We start from the raw sequence: 11,680 nt of genomic DNA, 5'->3' as shown, positions 1-11,680 counted from the left end.
TCATACATTTTTAAACAACTAGATGGATATTAAATCTGCTGTAGTGTGCCTCTTTCAAACGCTGATATTCTATATCTAGAATATCTGGCATAATCCAACGACTATTTACTACAAAATCCATCAATTCTGGTCTGTCGTCTTCAATTTATATCTTGATCTGGCATTCTCTATTGGATTCAAATTTCTTTCAGCTCAATTCTATCTGTCTTCTATCATCTTTACGCAATTCTATCTCATTATCAATTGAAAATTTCTGATTGAGAATGCCTTTGTCTGAAAAATTCAAGTCAGAACACATAGAAATATGTCATCAAATACTCATGTGTCCAACATATTCTCTCTTCCTGTTTCCCAAGTACTGACAAATCATCTAATCAACCCATAAATTCAGATGATACTCTAATATTTCTATCAGTTACGAGCCAACAAACTCAATTATGCTGAAATAACCATTGAAGGATCAATAATTCTCGAAATCAAAAGAAATAAATCAAGATTGAGAAAATCCCTCAATCAAGGTCATCCAAAATCAAATCTTCTGGATAACAAACTCTGCTAAGTGAAAACAACTCACTTGCATCTCATAACTCAGAACGAGTGAATCAACTCAGGCTCTATGAATAAGCAATGAGAGCCAATCAATATCAAATATTTCAAGAATCATATTTCCAATCTAATGTAATAACTTCAGCATAATCAAAGAAAAGACTCAACTGTAACTGATTTCCTTATCAACATTTATTCTATAAACTCTCAATCGCAATATCCACTTCAAAATCTTATCACTTATCTATTGTAGTCCAGTTCACAACTTAATCTAAAGTCGACAATTGCCTCTGGAACATATTTACAAATTCTTACCATTGGTATAACTACCAATTTTGGTTTAGTTCTAATGCACAGAATATCCTTATTTCGAAACTTTTCTGTAGTCACATACAGAAATAAAAGAAATCTGAATTCTAGATTCCATACCATATCATCATATTCATATGCACTTTTCTATTTTTATTAACCCAGCTTAATCATTTCAGAGAATCAATCTCCTGTTATTCTATACTTGAGTAGTGCATCATCATCTATCATGCAAACATCAATAAATAATCCCAAGTACAAACAAAATTCATGTTCAATCATATCTCTTCAAAACTGTAGCTCAATTCGTCACTCAAACTCACAGAGTCTCCCTTCTTATACAGAGATCATAACATGAAAAAGCTTTCAGTTATCAATATATATCGCTTGCACCAATAACATAAACAGGTTAACTAAAAAAAATAATCTGTTACCTGCAATCTCATTCTCAGGTGCAATTTTATGTCTGATCATCTGTATGCCTCTGAGATTAATCTTCATTCTGATTTCCTCTTAATTTGCTTCGATTAAAACACATTCTAGCAACATGTGTCATTTGCTTGCATCAATTACATCTTTCTGAATTTTTTTTTGTACTGATTGCTAGGATATCTCCCTCTACAATGAGTACAAAAAACAACAGCACACTCTGCATTCTGACCTAACTAATTTGTTTCGGTCCACTAGAGCTAAATGACTACTCCCATAACTCTTAAACTGTTGACTCTTAAGCTAAGGTTAATCTTTGCTGCTACTGCCACTATCTCTGATCTCAAATCTACTATGTTGTGGGAACTGTGGCTGAGGTTGTGAGTATCTCACATCCTGTGGCATGTCTAATTTTCTTTCTACGTCAGAAAACTAGCTTTAACCTTCTTGGCCCTGTCTATGGCTTCCATAAAATCTTTGGTTGCCATCATCTACTCAAACATAAATCTCCGGGTTCAGGTCTTTCATACACAACTCAACTTGAGTTTCTTCATTATCAACTACTCAAGGGACACATAACAACAAACTTGAGGATCTAATACCATATTCCTCAATAATCAAACATCTAATTAGCATATTTTGTTTTCTTGGCATATTCTATTCCCATATCTTTCCTATCTAAGACGGGAATAAATCGATGATAAAACAAATCTGTTCTCAACATAAGCCAAATAAATAACACACCTCGGCTCTCAACAAATTTATTCGTAAAAATCCCCCAGCTTTTTGCCAAATCTTGAAGTTGGAATGCAATCATCCCGAGTCTATGTTCATCTGAATATTTCAACGACTCAACAAATGATCAAGCTCCAAAAACCAACTTCTACATGCATTGGTATCATCTGTACCTTTCATAGTTGGCGGATGGTATGTCTGGAATCTCTTCAATACTACCTTCATCAAGGTATGCATAACATTCTTTCATTCATTCATAACAATTCTACTCAGTCTGAGACGCTTTCTTCATCTGAAGATTACTGTTCTGCTCTATCTGGGGTACTTTACCTTACTCGAAACAAAGCACTGTTCTGGGATGCTTACTTCACCCGGGGAAACCTTATAACAAAATCTATAAGAATTTAAAAAAAATCATAATTCAGTAAGACAGACATTTCTTTCAATAGTAATCATACTCGCATGCAATTCATCAAATCAAAGAAAGCATTAATCATGCAATACTATAAATGTATACGACTCAATCTACCCCGCTCACTCATATCTATCTTGGTCCAAGAGCAAACCACTGCTCTGATACCACATGTTGTGGGGCCTCGGGTTGCTAATCTCAAACTAGGGCAATAATTAGAAGCTTAAATAAAACATACAAGATTATTCAAGCAACTAATTTTTTTTAAAAAAACCGAGCAGATCTCGCTCGATCGGCTGAACATCGCCGATCGAGCGAGCAAAAAATGGCAACTCACTGTTTTGATCAAAAATGGCCTCGCTCAATCGGTGCAACTCTGCCGATCGAGCGAGCCAGCATCTGCTCGAAACTCTGCAGTTAAGCTCTTGATGTTGCTATAAAAAATATACAAGTCCAAGCATAAAATCAAGTCAGAAATATCATATAACCATGAACTAAATATTAGACATTATGTAAGGCCCAGAAATATTAAGTTATTAATTATGGAATGAGAGATTTTAATTTTGTATTTGGGAAAATATTAATTGAAGGATTTATGAAAATTAGAGATTTAATTTTCGAGTTAAAAATATTTAATTTGAGAATTTACGGATATTGAGATTTAAATTCCGAGATTTTTAAATTAAAAGATTGAAATAATTGAATTGAATATTTATGAGATTTAATATTTAATTTCAGAGTTTTGGGAATTAAAGAGGATGTAATTAGAAGATGAAACTCAAACAGGGACTGATTTGCAAATATCGAAGTTGCAAGGGCTAAAGTGCAATTGTTCTTTTAATTTTAATTCAAAAATATTAATTTTAGAATTTTTAGAGTTTAGATTTAATTTTAATATTCTTAAATTATTTAAGATTAAAATTGAATTAAATGATTGGCCGATAACTAAATCGCACTTAATGAAGAGTTGAGGGGCCAAAGTGAAATTTTCTTTTCAAGTGGGAAATCACACATGTGTGCTGTACATATATATGTGGAATTGAAGTATGATTCATCAAAATTCAGCAGCAAAAGTCGAGACCTTCACTACATTTCAGATTTCTAGCTTTCTTCTTCATTTTGCAAATTAGATATCTTTTGACCCGGCTAACTGATTTTAATTCCGAGCTTTGTTCCAGAATCCTTGCGACGAGGGCTAAAGATTGATGTGAGTATCTTGTTGATCCAACTGGTTTCAAAATTATGGTGGGAGAAATCAAAATTCAAGCATGACTTAGTGTTCTTAAGCTTATATATCTTGTTTATTCGAAACCTGATCGAAGAACGGATATCGTTTGCAACTCTTATGATTTCCAGCATATAATTCGAATTGTATAGCCTCGGATTATGTTGATAGTTGATGATGTTTTTTCTGATTTAAGATGTATTTTGAGTTGTAGTTGAATGATAGAATTGTTAGATTGAGTTTCGGTTACCGAATTTGTACCGTTACACCGCCGGTTCAAGAATTTGTTAGAAGTTTGATTGAACTGTGCTATATATGAGTTCTTGCTGATATAAATGGCTTGTGAACACTATATTTCAGATTAGAAGTGAAGGCCATCGAGCTCGAGAATTCAGAAATCAAACCGTGATAGAATTGAACAAGTTTTGAAGTTAATTCTTTGAAGCTTGAAGGATGAATTGAAGAGATTATGATACGAGAAGATTTGATAGAGTATCCAGAGTTGGAGTGCTTTACGAATCGAGATAAACAGGTATAATGGACATCGATTGAAAAGGGTTATGAAACTCAAGAACGGTGATTCTTGAGTTATCCCGACAAAAATCACATACGTGTTGTTTGTATGTTATTGCTTTCGAATTTGAATTGTTGATCCATCACAGGTAGTGAATCTTTAAATTATAATTGATGTTATATTGATGTCGTATCGGAGATGAACTATCAAATATGGATCCATCCAAGGTTCAGATGTGAATCTTGAGGCCTTGAGCAGCTTTAAAACCTTTATCCAAGATTAGATACGACTCTTGAGTACCTTGAGAGGCTTTAAATCTCAAAGCCAAGATTGTGCACAAATATTGAGGCCTAGAACGGCTTTAAATCTCAACAAACGAAGTTAGTTTACGAATTATGCAAGTTATCTCTTTATATCTTGAAATTGATATATGTGATCTTGCATGTATATGTCTTTTATACTGATAATCCTATTCTCACCGTAGTTATCTGGCTATTGTTTTGTTTGTATGTGTGCATTACAATAGGAAGGGCTGGATTGAGTCCAATACAACCCTGAGAGAAGATGATCGAGAGAGAAAAGTGCGGACTCGGGCTTGTAGCAGAAACGATGAAATTTAGAAACTTATCAAGCATGTTGAATTCCTTGTTTAGCTTACTCTTTTGATGAATTGTAAACTATTATATGGATGTAGGAAGTACTTGTAAACATGTTTGGAACTTGATTTGTATGTCAATACATGTTTTGAATTTGAATAACATGGAATAGAGGAGTTTGGAGGATCAGAAAAGACATGGCATAAAACAGAGCTGTTTCTGCACAGAGCAGTGCCCGAGCTGCATTTTATTGCAGTCCGAGCGCAGCCTCGTGCTCAGGGTTCTATTTTGGAAATTTGAGGGAGCGCTCGAGCGATGCTTTTTGACCGCTCGAGCGCACCCCTCATTGAATAAAAATAATAATTTGTTTTTGATTACTTCTGATCCATGACTCATTAATTATGTTTATTTATTAATTGCCCTAAGCATGAGTTAGCAACCCGAGACCTCACACATCATAACAAGCATCTCTACAACATCAAGTAGTCCAAAAGATATCAAAAAAAGCTAGACTACCTAAGATTCAACATGTACTTTAATCTCAATACAACATTGTTTTCTAACATGTTTGTCAATATCAAAAGTACAATGATTCTGCTACAACAACCCAAGTTCCACGTCTAAGTCTCTCTCTCGAGCTACCCATATCAGTTCTGGTCAGCTCCTGCCCTACCTGTTGCCATGCACACATACAAAACAAGACAACATCCAAAAATATCCTGTGAGAATATAATTCCCAATATAAAAGACATATACATAACAGTTCATATCAATTCAATTCTAAATACTTCGAATCAAAGCTTCGAATCAATACTTCAAATCAATAGATTTATATAGCGCGCTTTAAAGAAGAATTGATTCATAATAAATCACTGCCATCAATATTCTTATACGATCTTGACATGGATATCCATCTATCATAGTCACATCTGACTCGAAAATAAGATCATCTCTGACCTTGGTAAAAGAATCAATTCAATTTTTTTCATATCATATATAACTCAAATAAAGATCCATTACCTGAGATGGATTGACAACATCAAATTCTAAATCAAAAATAAAGAGTAACAAGTATGTAGTTTATCGGGACAACTCAAGAAGTTTCATTCTTGAGTTTCAAACCCCTGACTCTCGATGTCGTCTTATAATTTTTAATCGTTCAGTCGTGGTTGAGATGCTCCAAATCTGTACAATCAACACAACAAACTCCTCAATCAAAATCTGTTTACACTCTTCTCAATCTTTAAGGCTAACAAGTCACAACCCTTATTCTTTCGTCAATCGGTTTCGAAGTTGGTCTTCTTAACTTGAAATCCCCTGTTTTCAATCTGAAAACACAACATATATATCCAAGAATATCAGCAAGAACTCAAGCAATATCCAGCTCAATCAATCTAGACTCAAACACTTGCCAATTCTTGACTCGACGGCATAACGGTTAAAATTCGGCAACCGTAACTCATTTCGATCAACTCTATCATTCAAATAAATTTATATCCAATTCATATCTATCTCATATCACATCTAGGGGTGGGTTTTCGGTATACCGTATAAAAAATATTGGTATGAAAAAAATTCATAACGATACCGATATCGAAATTTTGAAATTTTGGTATGAAAATAATCCATACTAATACCATATAGATACCGAAAAAAAATTCGATATACCAAAAAAAATGTATATATATCGAAAAAATTTCGGTACGGTATCCCGAAAAGTCGGTATTTTGGTTCGGTTTCCCAGTTCTAAATTCACATCATACACATCCAAAATCAACAATTCAAAAATTAGGATTTTCGAAAACTCTTTAAAATTCATAATAAATCTAACCGATGTTCTTTTTCCGATCCGTATTCGAATACATAATCAACAGTAGCTCAAGAACATATATAACCTATAATACTTGAATCCCATCTTCACATCAAAATTCAAAATATTATAAAACTTAAGAAAACTTACACCAAAACGAAGCTCTCGAAGAGGTGATCGCGAATATATGTTCAAATCTGAATTCTGACAGACGGACGTCGAAAAATCGGAGTTTGAAAAGCTTGAACAAGGCGTGAATGGGGTTTCTGAAATCTCTTGCTTTGCTGCTGCTAACTCACGTGAATGTGGTGGAAAAGAGAGTAAAAAAGATATAGCCTATTTGCAATTTAGTTCCTGAATTTTTCAGTAATTGCAAATCAGCCATCGGCCAATCTTTTTAATTCAATTTCAATTCTAAATAATTTAAGAATATTAAAATTTAAATCTAAACTCCAAAATTTAAATATTCTGATTAAAATTAAAAAGATAAATTACATTCTAGCCCTTGAAACTTCGATATTTGCAAAATAGTATTTGCTCGAGTTTCACCTTCTCATAAAATCCTCTTTAATTCACGAAACTCGGAATTTAAATTTTAAATTCCAAAATATTCAATTCAAATATTTAATCTTTTAATTTAAGAATCCCGAAATTTAAATCTCAAAATCCGTAAATTCTCAAATTAAATATTCTCAACTCGAAAATTAAATCTCTAATTTTCATAAATTATCCAATTGATATTTTTCAATATTCGGAATTTAAATCTCAAATTTCGTAATTCATAACTTAATATTTTCAGAGCCTTACAACCAAATAAATCACAAATGTTTTTTTAAAAAAATTTAAAATAGACAAGATTTACGCATAGTTTTGAAATCTAAAGATTTTGTGTGATAGAAACGAATGGACAAAGTTGGATGCAAAGTCCATTTGTATGAATGAGTGAAAATTCCTTTATTTTTATTTCAAAAAAAAAAAAAAGAAAAGAAAGAAAATTCCTTCATTTTCTGCTGGGTTTGCCAGCTCAAAGAACGTGGTAATTGAATTTATATTACAAGATACTGGGAGTGGCTTTGCAAAATTCAAATTCCTGGATTTGTTTTAGAAAAAAAGGATCCTAGGATATGAGAGGAGATAACTCAAATGGAAACCGGTGAAAATGAAAATTAAGTAAACAACTCCGTCTATTTACTTAGCCTCGTGCATTGCAATATACGTTGCAAGTCTTTATTCAGCCGTCAATTCTAATTTTCTTGGTTTTGGATGCAATTTAACTGGAATTTGACTAGCAGAATAAAATAGGGAAACAATTTCGACAATGACTTAAAAATTAGATTAAGTCATTAAGAATTGAAATCAATATTTTAAAACCGAGGAAATAAAATGTTTCAACTGCGTAATCGGAAATATTGAACTAAAAAAAATAGAAATTTGCGGAGAATTGTTACGGATTTCTCCAAGCTAACAGAAATTTTTATGAATAATATTTTGCAAATATAATCCGGTTACGTTGAGAATATTTTTAGATTGAATTAGATCAATCTAGTTCAAGTTTATTTAACTCACCATAACAATTTGGGAAAATAATTTTTTTGGTCTAGTAACTTTACCCCTTTGGGTTTTGGTTCATTAATTTTTTCGACGTGAGTTTTGGTACACTAACTTTGCATTTTCAGTGTTTTTTGGTCCAACTGCATACGTGTCAACTTTTGATTGGTTCAAAATGATGACGTGAACCAATCAAAAGCTGACACGTATGCAGTTGAACCAAAAAACATTGAAAATGCAAAGTTAGTGTACCAAAACTCACATCGAAAAAGTTAATGAACCAAAACCCAAAGGGGTAAAGTAATTGGACAAAAAAACTTATTTTCCCTAACAATTTTGTAGATTATTGGGCCCAATTTAATTTAGAAATATTTGGGCCAGCTGCAATATTACTATATTACCCGGCCCATTAAAATTCTAGTCTAGAAAAAAGGAAAATATTTAAATTTGAAATCCGAGCTCCAACGGCAAATATCTCCTAGGATCTTCTTCCCCAGCGCAGGCTATATATATATATATAGTGTGTGAATTGTGAGGACACTTCATTTTTGCCGCTCATCAAAAAATTCAACCGATCATTTTTTCATTTACAAGCAATGGAATTTCAGACTCTTGCGAGGAGGGAGTTGCAATCTCTGTGCAAGAGGAATAACATTCCTGCCAACATCACCAATATCGCTATGGCTGACGCTCTCAAATCTCTTGAGATTGTAACATCAAATCTTTGATCTGTTTTTTTTCCCTTGTATGTTGTTGGATGTAAGATCGAAGATTCCATCTGTGTTCGTTGGTTATTCTCATGTAATCATTAGTAATTGTTGTTGAAATGAAATTAAAATCATTGAATTTGGGGCATCTGATCATTTCTAGGGAGAATATGAAAGGTCACTGAGTATTATCTGTTGATGATTAGAAGTTAAAAACTATAGTGAATTTTGATTTGATTGCTGAGTTAGTTCGCGTTTATCATTTCAATGAACAAATGCATATCTGTTAAAGACAGTTGAGATTTTGTCGATCACTGTGTGGTTCACTAAAAATGGTCATTGTCGATCCAGTTTATTTCACGTTCTAGCTGTTTATTCTTGGATTAAATTCGTTTTCTGAAAATGTCGGTGTACAATTGGTTGAAGGTTGAAGGGATTGAGGAGATCATCTCACAACCCAAGGAATCGGAATCAGCGGAATCATCAATTGAATCCCCTGCGAAATCAGAGGTAACTTCTCCATATGTTCCTCCAACTGGTGGAAGGACTACACGTCAGATAACTATTGCAAAAGAAGAGCCCCAAACTTTGGGACCAATGACTAGGACACGGGGAACAGCTAGAAAAACCCAGGCCAAAAACAAGGAGGAATCAAGAGCGGATGCAACCGAAACTCCAGCAGTGGTGGCCCAACATTCGAGGAGGAGGGTTCCATTTGCCTCAGCTTGTAAGAAAATGGAGTCGCAGTTAAAGGAATGTGCTGAGGAGGACGAAAAGAAGGTTGTTCCATTGACTCCAGTAGCATTGGAAGTTACTAGTCGGAGAATGGGATTAAAGAAGGCGAGTGAGGTTAGGCTAGTTTATAGCACTCGTCGATCAGCAAGGTTGGCAGAGAAGAATGTGGAGATAAGGAGTGGGGTGAAGAATGATAAGCCTGAGATTTTGAGGAGTGATTTGTTTATGAAAGAAGAAGGTGAAAACGTGGAGATGAACGTGAAAGAGATGTCAGATGGTGAGCCTGAAGGGCCAGAAATTACTGGTATTTTTTGTTCTTTCGGGTTTTTCAAATTCTCCTTTTCTTTTTATTAAGTACTGAATTAGTTCCTCGAGTTTAGTGACAACTGACAATAATGTAATGTTTAATGTTGAAGTAGAAACATCCTTGGATGAGAATTTTAAGAAAATGGATGGTACAGAAGTTTCTTCAGGTCGAAAACAAGATATACCAGATGAAAATGATGAAAGCAAACCAGAAAGCAATGTGGAAGAGATATTGGGCCAGCATTCTGAAATTGATGAACCTAACCCTGAGATGGAGCTGTGTGTTGATGCTGGAGTTGAACAATCAAGTCTCCTTTATGAGACAGAATCAGAGCTGAATGGAGAGAGAGCCGATGAAACAGAACTTTCTAATGGTGGAAATGTCTCAATGACACTGAATGAGAGCAGCAATGACTTTGAAGATGGCGATGGTATGCCAATTCCTAGTATTTTATTAGCTAAAATGCCACTACAGTGTCTAATGGTGTTTCTTTCCATATAATTTATAAGAAGGGTCACCTGATATTTCTACTTTTGAGAATACAACAGAATTGACTACTACCCATAAAGATGCAGATGAAGTTGATCTCAAAGATACTATTGATTATGGTGTCAAGAATATCTCACTTGAAAGCCTCGGTAAGATCAATGCCTGTGATGAGAATTTAGTCATCTAATGTTTTAGCATGTGCTTTTTGGAGTATTACAAGTTTCCAGTGGATTTATTTAGTTTTTTTTCTTTGGGACTCTAATATATATTTATAATTTTGCAATTGATTGATTCAATTTCACATGGTCGTCATACAAGCTATTTCATGTCTGAAGAATTTGCAGATCATGTGAAGCAAGATGAGGTAGGAGAAGAAAATGAAACGAACCCGAACCCCAACGGAGGGAAACAAGCCAGTGAAGAAGAGCCGGTGGGAAAATCTTTGACACTAACCAAGAAATCTGCGAGCAAGGCAAATGCTAAAGCGAAAAAGATTGCTGATATTTCGGCTGCCAAAGAGAACATTTGCAGTTGTGGTAGTAAACTGGTTCTTACAAAGGACGGAGTAAAAATAGCTAAAGAAGTTGCTGAGAATGTTGACAAAAACATGGAGAAACTACAGGTCACAAATAAATCGAGCAAAGATGAAAATGGCAATAAGGTGTGATCACAACCGTGTTATTATTCATTATTTCTTATTGTGATGTTGATTTGAAATCGAAACTTGCCTTGACTTGGTTTAGTCACCTGATCATACAGGCGATAATGAGGCCAGTTCTGCAAGCGCTTCCAGAGAACAAACAGACTGCGGAATGAAACCGAAAGGCTGAATGGGATTGCTTCTGCATTTTGATTTTGTGGTTCTCTTGAACTTTTTGGTTATTGCATAGGAGTTTTTTGAACCTTCTTGGTTTGCTCCTCTTTCAACTCAAGCTCCTATGATCATTAGTTTGTGGATTATGGCAAAGCCATCATTGCCTATTTGGTAATCAAATAATGGAGTTTTGTTTATTACACTTCTTAAAATGACAAGTTATCTGAAAATAAATTCCTGGTAATTATTTTTTCTCATGGATGGTTGTCTCAACCCATTCCTATGGGCAAATTCTCAGATTCAATAGATACGTTTTGGTATGAAAAACACGGGGTGTTCAAATTGGTAGAGCAAGTATTTTTGCCATGAATAATCATTTAAAACGTATGCGAAATAACAACATAGGAGAAATTGATATTTTTTTAATGTTACAACGTTTTAGCTTTGATATTTAATTTTTCAAACAAGAACACAAGTGAATGACTCTCCAATATCATTCTAAAC

General features: G+C 34.1%; 1 protein-coding gene across 5 annotated transcripts; it reads left to right on the top strand.

Moving 5' to 3' along the window:
- The first annotated feature begins 3,506 nt into the window (after positions 1–3,506).
- LOC140872175 (uncharacterized) lies at positions 3,507–11,382 on the top strand. Of its 5 annotated transcripts, none has more exons than XM_073274960.1 (8): positions 3,507–3,638; positions 4,017–4,188; positions 4,697–4,997; positions 9,409–9,870; positions 9,986–10,303; positions 10,422–10,511; positions 10,698–11,023; positions 11,106–11,382. In XM_073274960.1, the coding sequence occupies exons 4-8, from the start codon at positions 9,429–9,431 to the stop codon at positions 11,190–11,192; spliced, it is 1,263 nt and encodes a 420-aa protein (XP_073131061.1). In that variant the 5' UTR covers positions 3,507–3,638; positions 4,017–4,188; positions 4,697–4,997; positions 9,409–9,428; the 3' UTR covers positions 11,193–11,382. The 5 variants fall into 5 exon arrangements, with proteins under 5 accessions (XP_073131061.1, XP_073131062.1, XP_073131063.1 ...); XM_073274961.1 differs by having other exon boundaries at positions 9,983–10,303; positions 10,707–11,023; XM_073274962.1 differs by having other exon boundaries at positions 9,983–10,303; positions 11,122–11,382.
- Positions 11,383–11,680: the final 298 nt, after the last annotated feature.

Source organism: Henckelia pumila, unplaced genomic scaffold (assembly GCF_033568475.1).
Source record: "Henckelia pumila isolate YLH828 unplaced genomic scaffold, ASM3356847v2 CTG_461:::fragment_3, whole genome shotgun sequence".
Lineage (NCBI taxonomy): Eukaryota > Viridiplantae > Streptophyta > Magnoliopsida > Lamiales > Gesneriaceae > Henckelia > Henckelia pumila.
Note: the sequence above shows the minus strand (reverse complement) of the source record. Positions and strands in the feature narration are given on the sequence as shown.

Coding starts and splice junctions, on each gene's coding strand:
- LOC140872175 (XM_073274958.1), top strand. CDS start 9,429: ATGACTAGGACACGGGGAACAGCTAGAAAAACCCAGGCCAAAAACAAG. Junction 10,512..10,697: donor TATCTCACTTGAAAGCCTCG/GTAAGATCAATG, acceptor TCATGTCTGAAG/AATTTGCAGATCATGTGAAG. Junction 11,024..11,105: donor AAGATGAAAATGGCAATAAG/GTGTGATCACAA, acceptor GACTTGGTTTAG/TCACCTGATCATACAGGCGA.